This window comes from Sylvia atricapilla, chromosome 25, assembly GCF_009819655.1.
Source record: "Sylvia atricapilla isolate bSylAtr1 chromosome 25, bSylAtr1.pri, whole genome shotgun sequence".
Classification (NCBI taxonomy): domain Eukaryota; kingdom Metazoa; phylum Chordata; class Aves; order Passeriformes; family Sylviidae; genus Sylvia; species Sylvia atricapilla.
The window spans coordinates 6525357-6542238 of NC_089164.1; the positions used below are offsets into that span (position 1 = coordinate 6525357).

Sequence of the window (16882 nt, forward strand, 5' to 3'; positions counted from 1 at the left end):
ATAACTCTGCTAAGGCCAGGATGCAAGGTGAAAAGCAGGTGGCTGTACTGGCAACAGGTGCTATGCTTCCCCCTCCAGCCCCTAACCTAAATCTGACAGGGAAGAGGCTACATTCCAGCTGCATTCCCTGCAGGTGCAACATCCTAGAGGAGACTCCCAAGACTTTCACTCCAGTCTGTGTCCAAAGGATGACAAGACTCTGGTCGTTGTCTCAAACCTCCGTGTATTCTACCAGACATGTGTAACATTACAGCAATTGAATATATCAGGAATAAATAGATTTTCTTTTCTAAAAGTTCTCTTGAGCAGTCTGATATTGAGAAATGCTGCAGGTCCTCCTGGCATGGTGTGTAAGTACAAACCCCCTCCACATCCTCCAGGCAGGACCACTCAGGAACAGGAAAGGAAGAGAAAGAAGAGGAGGTGGAGGAGGCCGGGGACCATCACTGGTACTGTCGGTAGTCACTGAACGGAGGTGGCTGGAGCTGGGATGGATCCTCTGACAACTGTGGGCCTGGAGCACAGACAGGGGAAAAGGCAAATAAATACCAAAATTCACGAGATTCTTCCTATTGACAGAATTCACAGCCGATTTGTTTATATAAATGCCTCTTAAAATTAATCATAAATCCTGGAATTGTTTTGGTTTCATAAAAAGTTTATAAAGTTGCATAGAATCACAGACTGGTTTGGGTTGGAAGAACCCTCTAAGTTTATCCAATTTACCCCCTGCCATGGGCACAGACATCTTCCACTATCCCAGGCTGCTCCAAGCCCTGTCCAACCTGGCCTTGGACACTTCCAGGGATGGAGCAGCCACAGCTTCTTTGGGCAACCTGGGCCAGAACCTCACCACCCTCATAGGGAAGAATTTTTTGCCAATATCCTATCTTACCCTGCCTTTGGCAGTGGGAAGCCATTCCCCCCTTGTCCTGTCACTCCAGGACCTTGTCCAAAGTAGCTTTTCAGCTTTTAGAAGAAGTACACTGTGCAAGCTGCTCCAAAGACAAACTACTTCTCTCCAAGTTTCACAGAATCATGGAATTGTGGAATAATTTGGGTTGGAAGGGACTTTAAAGCTCATCTTGGCTCTACCCCTTCCCATGGCCAGCGACACTTTGCACTAGACAAGGCTTTTTAACAGGGAAATGGACCAGAGTAGGGAGAGGGAAACCTTTCCCTCAACTGAAGGAGCTGGAAACTTGCACATTAGTGCCTTTGAGGTGACCTTGGCCCTCTGGAAAGGGGTGACTTGCCCAACAATAAAGCAACTAGTGAAACAAAACAAGTGTTAAGTCAGCTTCTTTATCCCTGCTGCTGGAGGGAGCAACACAGCCGTGGTGGGACAATCCAGAGAGAATTAATTGTCATGGACAGACAATAAACTTTCTCCAAGGTAGATTAATTTTCAAGCATCTTTTAAGAACAGAAACTGTCATAGTTCAGGTTGGATAAAGAATATTGGTGAACAAACCCAAGAGAGGATTCACTTGGGAATTAGTACCTGCTACTGACCCAACACTAGTGGTTTGTGTTCTTCCCAAAATAAGGTGGAACTCCTATGAGGAAAGGCTGGAAGAGCCAGCAATGTTAAGCCTGGAGAGCCAAAGCCTCTGAGTAGACCTTAGAGACCCTCCCAGTACTTCAAGGGGCTCCAAGAGAGCTGGAGAAGGACTTGGAACAAGGACCTGGAGTCACAGGACAAGGCGGAATGCCTTCCCACTGACAGAGGGCAGGGTTAGATGGAATACTGGAACAGAATACTTCACTGTGAAAGTGGTGAGGCCCTGGCCCAGGCGGCCCAGGTTACCCAGAGAAGCTGTGGCTTTCCCTGGATCACTGGCAGTGTTCAAGCCCAGGTTGGATGGGGCTTGGAGCAACCTAGGATAGTGGAAGGTGTCCCTACCTATGGCAGGAGGTAGAATGAGATGGGCTTTGAGGTCCCTGCCACCCCAAACCAGTCTGGGATTCTGTGACAGAGGTATTAAGGATTTTCCACATGAAGCATTCACATTAGTTTCTGACTCAGTGAAAGCTCTGCTTGCATTTCACTTGGGAAAGAAAAAAGGGATGTAGATATTGAAGCAGTTCAGAAGAGAATCACCACCACTCTTTCTGGAAATCATGTATCTGTACCTGCCAAGTCTTTATCCTCTCGTTTACCCAGGGGTTCCCCACAGAGACCATGGCCTGCCAGAACCACCCCTCTTTACCACAACTTTCTACCTGCCATTCCCTCAAAGCATTGTGTCCCACCCCTGCATAAAACCCTTCTGCCACCATGTGCGAGGTGTGTGGCAGAAGCCAGTGACAGCAGGGACATCCCTGCTCTCAGCCATGCCATCTCCAGTCTCCCAGTGGGGAGTAGCTTGTGATAATGTCGTGTCATCAGCACCTGCAGCGCCTCCTTGGTTTTTCACAGCCTCAAGAGCTGGCAGGGCAGTGCAGATTCACTCCAGGATAGGATGACTGCCAGGGGCAGAGCAGCAAAGTAAATCCTTGTGACACATCCTCTGCTGGCTCCTTACCGTTTGGGAACTGTGTGGAGGCAAATCTTGTCAGCAGAATTCCAGCTCCTTCGATCAGGGCCAGGAGAATTCCTCCCATTGCAGCAGATCCGACCATGGCAACAGGGCCATCTGGCAATGAAAAACACAAACCAACAATTAATTTCTTCAGTACATGTTAGAATCCACTGAATCCCAGGATGGTTTGGGCTGGAAAGGACCTTAAAGATCATTTCATTCCACCCCCTGCCATGGGCAGAGACACCTTCCACTATCCCAGGTTGCTTCAAGAGCCTCATCCAACCTGGCCTTGGACACTTCCACGGATGGGACAACCACAGCTGCTCTGGGTAAGGGCCCTGTGTCAGGGCGTCACCACCCTCCTCTTGCCTTAATCTCTCCTAAAGCAGACTCAGAGCAGTAATTTTGTGTCCATTAAGCTGCATTAAAAGATAATTACAGGGCAAGTCCCCCCACCCTCCCTTCAAGGAACACCAGGAATATTCAGTAGCCTGATTATTACTTTCCTAAGCACAGGAGAATAGTGTAAAACTTTTTTTCAGCATCTGAGACAGCAAATTCCAATTCGGGTGTCACAGACTGTTGCTTTGCTGTAACAATGAAAACTGTACATTTAGAGAATAGGAGATTTTCAACTGACACCCCCAGTTTCTTACTTCTTGCAGCTAAAATGGCTCCAGTCAGGGCTCCGCTCGTGATGGAATTCCAGGGATCTTCCTTTCCTCTCATTCTGACCATACTGCAGTCAATCATGGAGAAGAGACCTCCCCAGACAGCAAAGCTCCCTGTTCCAAATCAAACCAAAGCCACTTTGGAGAGAGCAGAGAAGCCAGTTGTGCTGCACAACACATACTGTGGTGCTACTGTGCTCTCTTCCAGACATGAAGTAAATTCAATTGCATGAAGAGCCAAATACAGGTTAAAATCAATACAAGAAAATTTCCAACTTGACATGTTATCAATCCCCCTTGCCCCCCATTTTATATATCATCTCACTAATCTACAATTAACCACAGAAAATTTATCAAACTGTCATTGTAATCAAACTTTCATCCTAAGTTAGATTAGCTAAGAGAACTTTCAGATTTATTCCTTTTTAAACATATTTCCTCACAGACAATGATGCAGACTCATGTCACACCTCACACCTCATCCAACCCTGCTCCTGTGGCCTCAGGAGCTCAGCATCCTATAGCATATGCATGGACACCCCCAAGTTCTATTTTTGATCCAAGCTGGATCACTTTTTGTAATCAGTTAGATTTGTCTTAACCCCCTCCACAACATGAAGGGGCCTCCAGGGAGCTCTGCTGTTTAAGATATGATCAGTTACTACCACTAGCTTATCACTCCAGGAACACAGATTGTTTTCTCCCCAACCAAACTCATTTTGGATATATCAGAACTGTATTTACCCATTGCTTGGGCCAACAAACATACTTAGGCTCAGCACAGGTGTCAATGCAGATGCACCATGTTACATTCCCAAACTCTGTTATCTAACAATAGTCAATTCTATGCAACAAAGCCCCAAAATTCATTACCTCCTAGCTGTGGAGCTCTGGTTTTAATGGCTGTCAAACTGCCCCGCAGCCGGTGATTTACACCCTAAAATAAGAGAATTCAGTTAAAATAAAACAGTAAAACCTTACAGTCAAGCTCAGTCTATATTGCAAAAACCTGCCACAGGCCAAACACATTTCTGAGCCCCCTCAGCAGCTGTGAGGAGCTGAGATAGTGTGCTTTACACCTATTTCACTATCACTTCCATACCACATTCCTGTCAGGTACAGATGGGAATCACAATCACCAGGCAGGAAACAATTTGGGTTCAAAGTCTGAGTGGCCCAGTGGGACTGAAGGAGGCATTAAAGTAACATTTTAGGAGGATAAGCAGTGATTTTTCACATGTATCATCTTTTCTTCCTATCCGATGGGCAATTCCACTAGCTGTCCTATGTTTAGTCATTCTCGCAGGTGGAATTGTAGGTGTCTTTGTAGCCAAGAAAAGCAAGGTCACGCTGAGCCTTTCTGAATCCAATACTCAACACATCACCCAGCACCCCACAGAACAGTTACACATTTTCCCACACTTTAACACAGTTTAAAAAATATCCACTAAGTTTTATTTTTGTTGCAATCACTCAGAAGTGAGGATAGGTATACTTAGCAAGTCTTAAGCAAAAGTAAGAATCTAATTAAGCACATAGTCCTTTTCAAGTGAAGCGTCTGCAGGATCTGACTAGTTTGGAAACAGTTATTTATTAAACCCACCTCAAACCAACAGCTTACTGTCAGAGTAACATCAAAACCACCTTATATATGAAGTCAGAGAAATTTCTAAAAAAACATTCAAGGAGTGATTGGATCTTAATTTATCAAATGTCTCTGCAATGGGTTTATAGACAAACTTTTGCAGCAGACAACCCAAAAGTGAAAACCAATTTGCATCAGCAAAATTTCACTTCCATGTTTACTCACCCCTGCATTGAAACCAAACCTGAACATTAAAAAATTGAGTTAATAAAAAGGGCAATGATTAAATAAGAGATTAATTAAAGAAAATTATACTCTTAAATATAAATCTGAAGGAGAAAAATATTCTTTCTTTGAGTCGTCCCAGGTTTTAAAAGAAAGGGAAAGGCCAGGAGAGGAGGGAGAGCCCAGGCTTCATGTCCCTCCATTCAGACAGAACCACAGGCAGGAGGATCAGCCAAGATACATCTTTCCTGCTGTACTTCTCCATCCTGAGGGAAATGTCCATCAGTTATGGAGGAACAAGCTACCAGTGTCCCACTGCAGCCACCAGAAGCAGCAATTTTATCCCAAAAGATGAACCCCCAGAGATCTTGCTCAGATTCTCATGGTCTAGATTAACAACGTACAAGTCTTTGTACGTCCCTGCACAGTGATTTATTCTCCTTTCCCTTCACTGCCACACTCCCTGGGGAAGGACAGTGGAGGCAAGACTGCAGTCAATGCACCTTTAGAGCATTTTACTCACCACTGGGGAATTTCGGAAGCCTTTGATAGCCTGGAAAATGCCCCCTCCTATGGCCCCCATGGTGAAGGCCCCACCACAGTCATCCACTATCCTCCAGGGACTGGAAAGAAAAACAGAGATGAAAATATTAAATCTCATCATTTTAAACTATGTAAGTGAGTGGGATGGATCCAACACTTTGGCACTGGTACAGCTGGGGTGAAGATTGAGCCTGGTGTCTCACATCCAGCTCTCTGAGCAGGCAGCAATAAAAAAACAAGAATATTACAGCAAAACAAACCCAACCTTTGCCAGAGTCTCCTGGCCCAACTTCTTGGAGTGGGAAGTAGCAAATATACAGAAATGCCTGAACTCCTCATACAAGGCAGAGAGACATACTTCCATCATGGAAAATTCCTGCAGAATTCCAGCTCTGCCCTATTACTTACAGTGTAAATAGCTTTAAATTCCTTGATCTCATTCTTGTCTTGACCTACAGAGAACTGAGGTAGCAAACTCCATGAGTCTCAGATCCCAGTTGGCACAAAACACGTTTTCTTGAATCACTCACCATTTTCATTAGTTCTGCTTATTTAACTGAGACTTCAAAGTCATCTTTGCTGAGCTGGAAAGGTTTTTCCTGATGCAGCCTGGATCTTTGAAGTCCATTCAAACAAAGCAGAGATCCCCTCAAGAGCTATAGCACCCATAATTCCTGCTCCAACACTACAGAGCAGCCACAAAAATCTTGCATAGAAGCACCTTTCTGCAACACAGACTGTCAGTACCTGCCAGGGGATACTTAGTTTGGGATTCAGAACCTCTGCCAAGAACTTTAGGGTGCCTTACAACCCTAAACCAAACTCCTAAATTAGGTGAGCTTTAGGACACCATTAACTTCAGTCCTCACAGTAGGTAATTTCAGAGCATAAAATAACAAAGTTATTTGGTTTCTTTCATTTTGTATCAAGATCTGCCAGCCAAGCACTCAGGTGATTTAACTCCTACACTGCCAAAAATAAGAAAATGCAAAAATCAGACTACAATAGCATGCAAGTCACAAATCTGAGCACCATGGCAAGCTCATGTTTCTGTCAGGTAGGAGCATCGATGAGCACTTCCAATTTCACTCAGAATGTCATGTTTCTGTTCCCGAAGATCCCCTACAGCTTCCAGCTCCTGCACGTGAGGACATCATTCCCGACCTGCCACTTCCTCACCTTACAGACCTCCTCTAGTGAGGGGTGACAAATCCCCCTACCTGTGCTGCAGGCTTTGCCACAAGGTGTTTTCTTCCTGAAGAAAGAATCTCTTAACTTGAAGTCCTTCCCCAAGTGTTCTCCCAAGTTCCTCATGTTCACAACCTACTTCCAGACCTCCTCCTCCGTAGCCAGCTCTGCCCCCTGTCCAAGTGAACTCCTGCGTGCACAGGTCACACTCAGTGTTGGCTTTGCTTTTGCACCTGGGATCACTGGGTTGTTCCCAAGGCACCAGGACCCCCCACCAAGTGTCACCACGAGTGTTCCCAGTGACAGCTACATCCAGGTCTCAAACCCACATGGCCTCAGGAAGCAAGGGGGTGTATTTTATCCTTCATCACCTCCTGTTTGTCTGCCCTGCCTGCACATGATTTCATCTTATTTCATTACAACCCCTGCACTCAATAATACAACAGTTTATTTTCCTTCCACTCCTTCCTGCATCAGGAAAAGGTTCCAGGCACACTCTTGTCCAAGATGCCAAGACAAAAAGCAACTCACCTCTCTTTCTTCAGGGATTTTTGTTGTTTTGCTCTCACATATCCTGTGCAGATTTTTATTTCCTCTGTTACGAATAAAACATCCCAGCTCTCTCCCTTTGTTAACTCTCTAAGAGCAATCTCCTTAAAAGGCTTTTTGGAAATCTAAATGTAAAGTGGGCTTCCTTTGTCCACAAAGTCAAGGAACTCCAATCTACAGATCATGGCTGTTTTTTCCTGAAGCCTTGTTAATGAGACCCCAATCACAGAATGCTTCCCTCTTTAACCTCATTAGCCATTACCTTTGGGGTTCCTAATTTTCCTTTTAAACTAACCTCCAAGCTTTTCTGAGCAGTTTTTAAAGGAGAGAACATCTTTGATCCCAGCACAGCCTCCAAACTCCCTCAGAGCTGACACAAAATACCCTCAGTCCTGGCACTGCTTAACCTCATAAAGAATTGGAAGAGATTATTCCATTGTTAATCTGGCACTTATCTACAAGCATAACATTACTGTTAATTGTTTCCCTGACTCTGAGGGGAACCGTGGCTGTAAGGAAATGACATGTGGATAAGGCCAAGTTCCTGCTCCCAATGGCACCATAGATTGCTCAGAGATGAGGAGAGCAGAGGGCAAGACTTCACTTTTCCCAGGGCTCCGGGACAACCACGCACCAGCTCTGGCTGCTTGGGAGAGGGGTGAGTCCTCCTTCCAAGACCCACAGCATTCTGCAGCTCTCCTGACAGCTGGATAACCACTGGAATCACATCACCACACTTTAAATGAACAAAGGGGCATTTTCTCTGTGCCAATGGCTCACAGGGAACCAGTCTGACTCCAGGTTAGCAGCTCCTGGGGGCTGGATAACAGGGGGACCACAGGGTGACCAGCAGTAAAGGGGCCAGAACAATGGGGGACACCAGCAGACCCACATGGCTTGGCAGCAAAGCACCCCCATTGCACAGCATTAAGGACACAGCTTCAGGCTGTGCCTCGGGAGGGTTAGGAGGATATAATGAGAAATTTCTCTACAGAAATGACTGTCAGGCATTGGAAAGGGCTGCCCAGGGAGCTGGTGGAATCCCCATCCCAGGAGGTGTTCAAGGAATGACTGCACATGACACTCAGTGCTCCGGTCTGGTTGACAAGGTGGGGTCACAAGTTTACAATGGGTCACAGGTTGGACTTGATGGTCTGAGAAGTCTTTTCCAACCTCAGTAATTCTGGGATTACCAGGAGCCCACAACAATCTATAAATAAATACTAGTTACTTTGCTAATGTCCCAGACTTTATGCTGTAAAAAGGCAGGGTAATGTTTATGGACCAACTTAACACATGTCAGCAGAACAACCTGCAAAGTTTAAGAAAAATCTCATGAGCAGTCACAGGTCTCTGTCTGCAAAGGTGAGCAGACTCTCAGGATGGCCTGGGCTGGAAGAGACCCTTAAGTCCACCCCCATTCCGTCCCCTGCCATGGCAGGAACACCTTCCACTATTCCAGGTTGCCCCAAGCCCCATCCAACCCGGCCTTGGACACTGCCAGGGATGCGGCAGCCACAGCTTCTTTGCGTAACCTACGCCAAGGCCTCACCACACAGGGAAGAGTTTTTTCCAACTATCCCATCTAACCCTGCCCTCCGGCAGTGGGAAGCCATTCCACCTGTCCTGCCTGTAACTCCAGGCCTTTGTCCCAAGTCCCTTTCCATGCTGAGAAACTCAGCCATGATTTACTAACCCTACACCTGTGCTTCCATTTACTCATTTTAGTACTACAAATACAACCTTTGACTTGCAACCAATGTGGCTGTGTAGGTTTACAAAGACAAATCCATGACAGGATTCAGACACCACCAGCTTGGCGTGGAGGGGGCCTGGGGGCTGGGCTGGCTTATGGAAAAGAGGAGAGAGAGGGACAGCACCACTGGGAGTATGAGGGGAGCCTGGAGGATGAAGGATAAGGGAGGACTTGGGGGCTGAGGGGAGGTTGAGGATGAATTAAGGGTGAGAAAAGGCTGAGGAGGGGAAGACTGAGGATGGAGGAGACTGAGAATGTGGGAGAAAACTGAAAAATAATTAGGGTAAGAAAAGGCTGAGTGGGGCTTGGGGGATGCTGAGAGTGAGGGAGCCTTTGTATTAGATGAAGGCCCGAGGATGGGGGGACTGAGACGGTGGCTGAGAACTGGAGGGGCTGTGCAACGGGGGAAGACATGAGGAGAGCTGAGAATGAGGGGGGATTGAGAATGGGTGATCTGAAAATACGAAAGGACTGAGGATGAGGAGGGAAGCGGAGCGGGGGAACCTGTGAATGAGGAAGGGATCGAGAATGTGAGGAGCTGAGGATAAGCGGCAATTGAGTACAGGGAGGCCGATAGCAGGCACTAAGGATAAGGGAAGTCTGGAAGGGAAGCTGAGGATGAAGGACGGAGGTAGAGCTGCGAATAAGGAGGTATGGAAGGACCGAATGTGGGGCCATCAGTGCAGCGCCCGCCGCCCCCGGAGGCGCATGAGCGGCGCAGGTCGGAAGGCCCCGCCGGCTCCCCGCCACCCCGGGAGGCCCCGCGGGACTCGGCAGCGACGGCGTTTGGCTGCCCAGGCCCCGAGTGGGCCCCGCAGCACGGCCTCCGCCACCTCCCTCAGGGGCCCCACCAAGGTCAACCCCGCCCCTCCGACGGGGGGCGGCCCCGGGGGGCGCCCACACGGCTCCCCTGCCCCTTCCCGGTGCTCGCGGGTGCAGGTCTGGGTCTGGGTCTGGGTCTGGGTCTGGGTCCGACTCCGGACCCGCATCCCGGGCCCGGGCCCAACCCCAGCCCCGTTCCGCTCTCCTCACCAGGGCTCGCGAGCGTACTCCTCCATCTTGTCCAGCCCCACCACCTCCCGCGCGCGATTGGCTGCGGCGGCCCCGCACCGGCCAATGGCAGTAGAGGGCGGGACGAGTCGCGGAGTAGGGACGTAGCTGCGCGTGCGTATGCCCCGGCCCCGCCCCGGCGCTGATTGACAGGCGGTGATGGTAGGGGCGTCGCCGATCCGTGAGGGAGCCGTTGGTGGGGCGGAGCTTAAATTCCATCTAGTGCCATGGCCCGGCTGTGAGCGAGGACCCTTGCCACTGTGCCAGGGTGGCCTGTCCAACCTGACCCTGGACATTTCCAGGCATAGGTGAGACATTGATTTTGAAGAATTAAAGACTTTAGTTAAACTACGAATTGCTGAGGTAAGATAGATAAATATCCCTTTGTCAACAGAAGCCACGTTTAAGGAAGTGATAAATCACGAGGCCTATCATCTTATGTTTATGTATTCTGACTAATCAATAGATTCCAAGAATACAATATAATCATAAATCAGATAGTCCTGGGAAAAGGGAATTCAGTTGTCACGCAACACTAAAAGTTTAAAAAATGGAAGTGAAGAAGACCCATCTTACTTCTTCATTTTGAGACCTCACCCCACAAAAAGGACCACTGATCCATTTCAAAGAACAAACTATGTATGCTTAATTGCTTTTTGGCTAATTACCATACAAAGCAGAGAATGAGATGTACCAGAGTTATGAATATGCATTTGTGATTTAGGCATTCAATACTCTTGTACATAAAAAGACCCTGTAATCATCTGCAAAGCGCGCGTGTGTATGTGGGATGTAATAAGTGATCAGCCAATTTTATCAATAAGCAATTTTATTGATAAATACTTCCCAATAAAATTCAAAAAAACCACAAACAAAGGCCAGCACCGAGCCCAGGATCGGTACTGGGTGAACCACAGATTCAGCCTCTCTCTCGCACTGAATCTCCCCAGTTCACAAAGGTCACTTTTGCAGGGCTGGTTTTTATACAGTTTTTCAGCCAAAAAGAAGGTTGCCTCATCCTTTTGTCCATTCAGTCATTGTTCCATGTTCATATTTCTTTTCTCTCCGTCTGCCGGTCTGATGAATAGCTTTCCAGGCAGGGCTGGGATGTCTGAATACATTTATGGGAATCCTGCATTGGGATGCACACCCAGGCTGATGTAGACAAGATTTCCATCAGGTGTTGGTCACTGGGTCATTGGCAATCCCATCTTTGGTGGAGACCCATCTCCTGGTGGAGACACCCTTCCTTCTATTTCAAATGTGCTGCTTCCCCTGTTCCCAGCAGAGGCTGCATTTTCCCAATCACCTTTTATTTGTTGGATTCAAAATTATTTTATACCATATATTTCTATAAAACACAAATTATTTCTCTCAAAATCACCACAGGGAGCTATCCCACACGCTGCCTGGCGTTGTAATAAACATACACTTTCTAACTTTAAACTGTTAGAGAGTCTTTGTCCGTCATAGTTGGATATTGGTATGTAATAAATGTAATATATAAATTCATGTATAAAATATTGTATCAAAAGTTTGGACTATTAAAAGCTACTTGAGGGCGTCTCCAAAATTCCAAAGTCTATTGTGCAAGCTGTGAAACCACAAAATTTGTAACAAAAATGACAGGGCTGGACTGGAGATGGCCCATGCATCAAGGATGGGCCTCCACTTCACAGCTGCTCGACATCTGATATCAATCTGGGTGGGGGATCCGGAGGATGATCAAATCAACACCCCAAAGAAGAAATCCGGGAAGACTCCTGAATCGTCTTTTCGTACTTACAGGAATCCCTTTCAAAGCCTTACTTGGAAATAAAGAAATACATGAATATTCAGACTTTCAATAAACCTAGCCTTGGGACAAATAAACTGTATAAAAACCGTATGCCAAGACCCAGCATTCGTGGTCAGAGGTTGGATGGTACCATTGTTACTGTCACTCTGTCCAGCCAGTGTTCGATCGATGTTGTCCCTGGAGCAGGGCCTCACCACCTTCACAGGGAGAGGAATTCCTTTCCAATACCTCATCTAACCCTTTGGCAGCAGGAAGCCCTTTGTCCTGTCGCTCCAGGCTTATGTCCAAAGTCCTTCTGAACTTTTTTAAGAATAGTACCTGTGCAAGTTGCTCCAAGGACAAACCACTCTGCTCCAAATTTCATGGAATCATGGAGTGGTTTGGATTTGAAGAGACCTTAAAGCTCCTCCGGTTCCACCCACTGCCATGGGCAGGGACATCTTCCACTAGACCAGGTTGCCCCAAGCCTGTCCAACTTGGTCTAGAACGTCAGGATCCAAGCCCATGTCATTCTGGGCTCATGCCAGAATGCATGCTGCACAAGTTGGGCTGACCTCACATGTCCCAGGGGATGCTCCTGTGGTTCTGTGTGTAGCTGCAGGCTGGGACTTGACGTCCCTCTCACTAGGTCAGTTCCCCGAGCAGGCAGAGCTGGAATCTAGAGAACAGTGTCTGTGCTGGTAGAAGATTCCTGAGCAGCTTGCAAAGGTCTGGCACAAGATGAGGGTGCTCCCTCTTGTCCCATCTGTTGTTTCCTGGAATCAGAGCTCTACCCCCACTCGGCTGTCGAGGAGTTGTGGAGAGCGAGAAGGTAACAGCTCAGCCTCCTTTTCTGCCCTGGAGCCTTGCCCAACCCAGTGGTTTGCAGCCACTCTAAGTTGTAAATTGTTTATTATTTTCTACTCCTAATTTAACAGAACACGCTCTGCTCTCCTATAAGGGCAGAAAATCATTCGGTAGCAAAACCTGAATGCAAAACAGGTTGCTCTCCAAAGACTTAATCGTTTTAATAAATAATGGGCTGAAGCACCATGAATGAGCTAGAATGCTCCACCTGTTCTGTTGGGTTTTGATGCTTTAAAAGATTCCTAGGGTTTCACGAACAGTTGTGTTTGGCCTCATTTAAGGTGGGGGTCCTGCAGTTTTGAAGATTCCTAGGAGGTGGTATTCTGGCTTCTGCTTTGGCCAAGAAGGGGAGATGGAGAAAGTAGGAAATCTTGGCCTCTCTCAGCCACTGGAGCAGCTCTCCCCACTCTTGTGTCCTCTGGCACTGACTTCATCCCCGTGTGCAGGGCAGTGGTGAGGCAACACCTCCAGTCCTGAGGTCAGTTCTAGGCCCATCAGTTCGGGAAGGACACTGAGCGGCTGGAGCGTGTCCAGGGAAGGGAATGGAGCTGGAGGAGGGGCTGCAGCACCAGCAGCAGCTGAGGGAGCTGAGAGGCTCAGCCCGGAGAAAAGGAGGCTCAGGAGGGACCTGCTCACTCTTCAAAACTTCCGGACAGGAGGGTGTAGCTGGGGCGGAGAGGGGTGGGAGGGAGGTGTCAGGCATCAGCTCTGCTGCTACAGAACAAGGGACAGGACAAGAGCAAACAGCCTTAAGCTGGGCCAGGGGAGGTCCACTTGGGATACTGGGGAAATTTTCTTCCTGGAAAGGTTGGTCAGGCTCTGGCACAGCTGCCCAGGGCAGTGGTGTAATCACCGTCCCTGGAGGGTTTTAAAAAACATATGGATGTGGCACTTTGGGGGCATGGGTTAGTGGTGGCCTTGGCAGTGCTGGGGGAACTTGGAGAGCTTTTTCAAACTCAACAATTCCATTATTTTGTGACTGACCCAACCCTTCTTGGGGTGGGAATTCTTTGCTGTAGCCCGTTTCCTTTCCCCTAATGTGTGGTAGGTTAATTAAATCAGGCCAAATGGTCATTATGGTCCCACCTTTCACAAGCTGTGGAAGAGCTGGTGAAACATGGTGAGCCCATGAGGAGCTTCAGCATCACCCAAGGGACCTGGGGGTATCCTCGGGGAGGCTCAGGGAAGATATCGAAGGGCTTTCTGGGATTTCTGGGTTTCCCCACAGCCAGTATTTTGGTTCATTTCCCAAAATATGTAATCTTCTCCACTCTTGCTGTTGTGCACCACAACAAGAAGGGATTTCTCTCACTGGACACAAGACACCCAGTGCCTGTTGTGGGTATGCAGGGAAATGTCACTCTTCAACAAACAGCTTTAAAAATTATAAAAAGATCAGTTTTCAGCCTCTCCTCCTGCAGGCTCTGAAGGAAAGGGAAAGAAAACAAGCAAGAGGAACACATCCAAAGTTCAGCTGTCCTTTATTAGCTAATAGAGAAGAAAAAAGGTAGATGGATGGTCCCAGATGGCGACAAGAGGGGTGAGGGCCTGGAAATCTTTCTCATCTCTGCCAGAGTTTGTAAATATGCCTGGAAAAGCTGCTTAATCTGCCTCTGTCTCTGTCCCTCCTCTCTAATGGCTTGTTGTGGTGCTTCAGAGCCAGTGGTTTGGAAATACTCATTAGTGACCTTGAGGTGTTTTTTGCTGTGGAGATGGGATCCCAATAAATTCAGGACTGATGGATTCAGAGCTGCCAAGAACTTATGGGTGCCAAGCCACACCACATCTCACTGCTCTGAACCACACAGGGCCTAGGCCATCTCTTGGATGAGGAGAGACTGCAGGAGCTGGGCCATTAGTCCAGAGAGCACTGAGAGGGGATCCCATCAGTCCAGACAAATATCTCCAAGAGATGTCAGAGGATACTGCCAGACCCTTTTCAGTGACAGGATGAGAAACAGTGGCCATAAACTAAACCTCTAAGAAGTTCCACCTCAACATGAGGAAGAACAACTTTGCGTGGAGGAGGGTGGAGCACTGGAACAGCTCCCCAGGGAGGGTGTGAAGTCTCCTTCTCTGGAGATACTCCAAACCCACCTGGAAGTGTTCCTGTTGTTACCAGCTCACCCAACCCGGACAAGGGGGCCAGACTGAATGATCTCCAAAGGTCCCTTCCAACCCAAACAATTGTGGGATTCTGGGATTCTGTACTTCACTATTCCGCACTGTGGTGGCTGGAACCAGCTCCAGAGCATGGCCCAAGGGTCCCCAAAGACATCCTCAACTGATAGCCCATGAAGGACCAGTCAGTGTAGACATATCCAGAGCTCCTCGTATTCTGGGATGAAAACACAAAATTTCTTTCTATTGTTTTCTTTCTACAGCCCCAAGAACTCTGTGGAATATGGTCTAACAGAACTGTGCCAATATCCAAATTAAAAAGGGCTGTGTGATGGCCAAGATAAATCACAGTGAGACTATCCACTCTAAACCATGACAAGTTTGGGGTGTTCCCTGCTTCTGTCCCAAATTTTCTGCTAATATGGGAATATTTCCCCACAAAATTATGCTCTGTGCTACCTCTGTCTAGCTCTGCAGTGCAGGGGAGGAGTGCACAGCAGTTGTGGACTCCTGGATCAGGAAAGGATGGGTGATACTTCAGGAGAGACTTGGAGTCTCCCAGGCCACATTCACAGCTTATTAGGGAATTTGGTGTGTGGTACTTCTCATCACAAAAATCAAGGTTCAGGAATGACAAAACAGAGATTTTATCAAGGTGTTGACAGTGATTATATCCTGTTGAAAACCAATTTGCAACATGGGAAATTTTGCAACAATTTACTACAAAGGAAAGGCAGACGGCAAAAATTCCAGATCTCTGTTTTAAATTGAAGGATTCTTTCTTCGGCTTAGCATTGCAGATTGTCCCTGGGGCTGTCTACATGTCCCTGGAGCCAGGGGTGGAACACCTGGGAATGCTTGGATTGTTCCTAGAAAAAGCAGACACAAAGATACGATTCCTCACTACCCTTTTGTTGTGTGCTTTCCAGTTGGGAAATGAGGTTCCAGTTTGTTGCTCCCCTCTTATAGACACTTGATGACTGAGTACAGCAATACCATAGAAATACTGGAGGGTTGTCTTGTGAGGTATTTATAGGATAGCATTATGGACTTGTATAGGTTGGAAAAGCCTTCTAAGATCATCAAATCCAACTATTGCCCTGGAACTACCACTAACCCAGTAAATTCCTTCTGGGATAGGGACTCCACCACTTCCCTGGGCACCTGTGCCAGGACTGAGCAATCCTTTCAGGGAAAAAAAATTCCCAATATCCAACCTAAACCTCCGCTGGTGCAACTTGTTGATGCCATTTCCTTTTGTCCTGTCTCTTGTTCCCGGGGAGAAGAGCCTGACACCCACCTAGGTCCACCCTCCTGTCAGTTAATTTATTCCACCTCCAGATTCTGTAACTCAAATTTCTCTTCCAAAACACACAGTGTTAAAATATTTTCAGCCTTGTATCCTGAAAAGTGACCAGACAGGACCTTAGAGAGATCCGGGACTGCATTAAGGTGGAACAAACAAGAGATTCATTTGACTTCTTCAGGCAAAGATGGCACTAAATGGACACCAAAGGCTAAATGCATTGTGGTTTCTGTTGCCGTCAGCACTGTCACAGCTGTGGCAGTGCTGGGAAGGAGAGTAAAGAAAGACAGAAAGGAACTTTTCATGAGGAACTGGAGTGACAGGACAAGGGGAAATGCTTTCCCACTGCCAGAGGGCAGGGTTAGGGAGGAAAAAGTGGGAGGAAACTGTTCCCTGTGAGGATGGTGAGGCCTTGGCACATGTTGCCCAGAGAAGCTGTGGCTGCCCCTGGATCCCTGGAAGTGTCCAAAGCCAGGCTGGATGGGGCTTGCAGCAACCTGGGACAGTGGAAGGTGTCCCTGCCATGGCAGGGGGTGGGATGTGGTGAGCTTTAAGGTCCTTTCCAACCCAAACCATTCCATGATTCCATGTCTGAGGCAAACTGGGGAAGAGAATGACTGTGTCCCTCCCAGTGTAAGTGAGCACCAAGACCACGGTTGCAGGATCAGGGAAATTGAAGTGATGGGGATGGAATCTACCATAGCAATGTTTAAATT

At 47.6% G+C, this 16882-nt stretch overlaps 1 protein-coding gene across 2 annotated transcripts; it reads right to left on the reverse strand.

The window, feature by feature from the left end:
- Positions 1 to 203: 203 nt before the first annotated feature.
- On the reverse strand, positions 204 to 10154 carry TIMM17A (translocase of inner mitochondrial membrane 17A). Of its 2 annotated transcripts, none has more exons than XM_066335767.1 (6): positions 10078 to 10154; positions 5533 to 5632; positions 4073 to 4136; positions 3185 to 3313; positions 2529 to 2639; positions 204 to 514 (listed from the first exon to the last, which is right to left on the reverse strand). In XM_066335767.1, exons 1-6 carry the CDS (start codon positions 10101 to 10103, stop codon positions 444 to 446), a joined length of 501 nt encoding a protein of 166 aa, XP_066191864.1. In that variant the 5' UTR covers positions 10104 to 10154; the 3' UTR covers positions 204 to 443. The 2 variants fall into 2 exon arrangements, with proteins under 2 accessions (XP_066191864.1, XP_066191865.1); XM_066335768.1 differs by lacking the exon at positions 10078 to 10154 and adding an exon at positions 6083 to 6101.
- Between the last annotated feature and the right edge of the window lie 6728 nt (positions 10155 to 16882).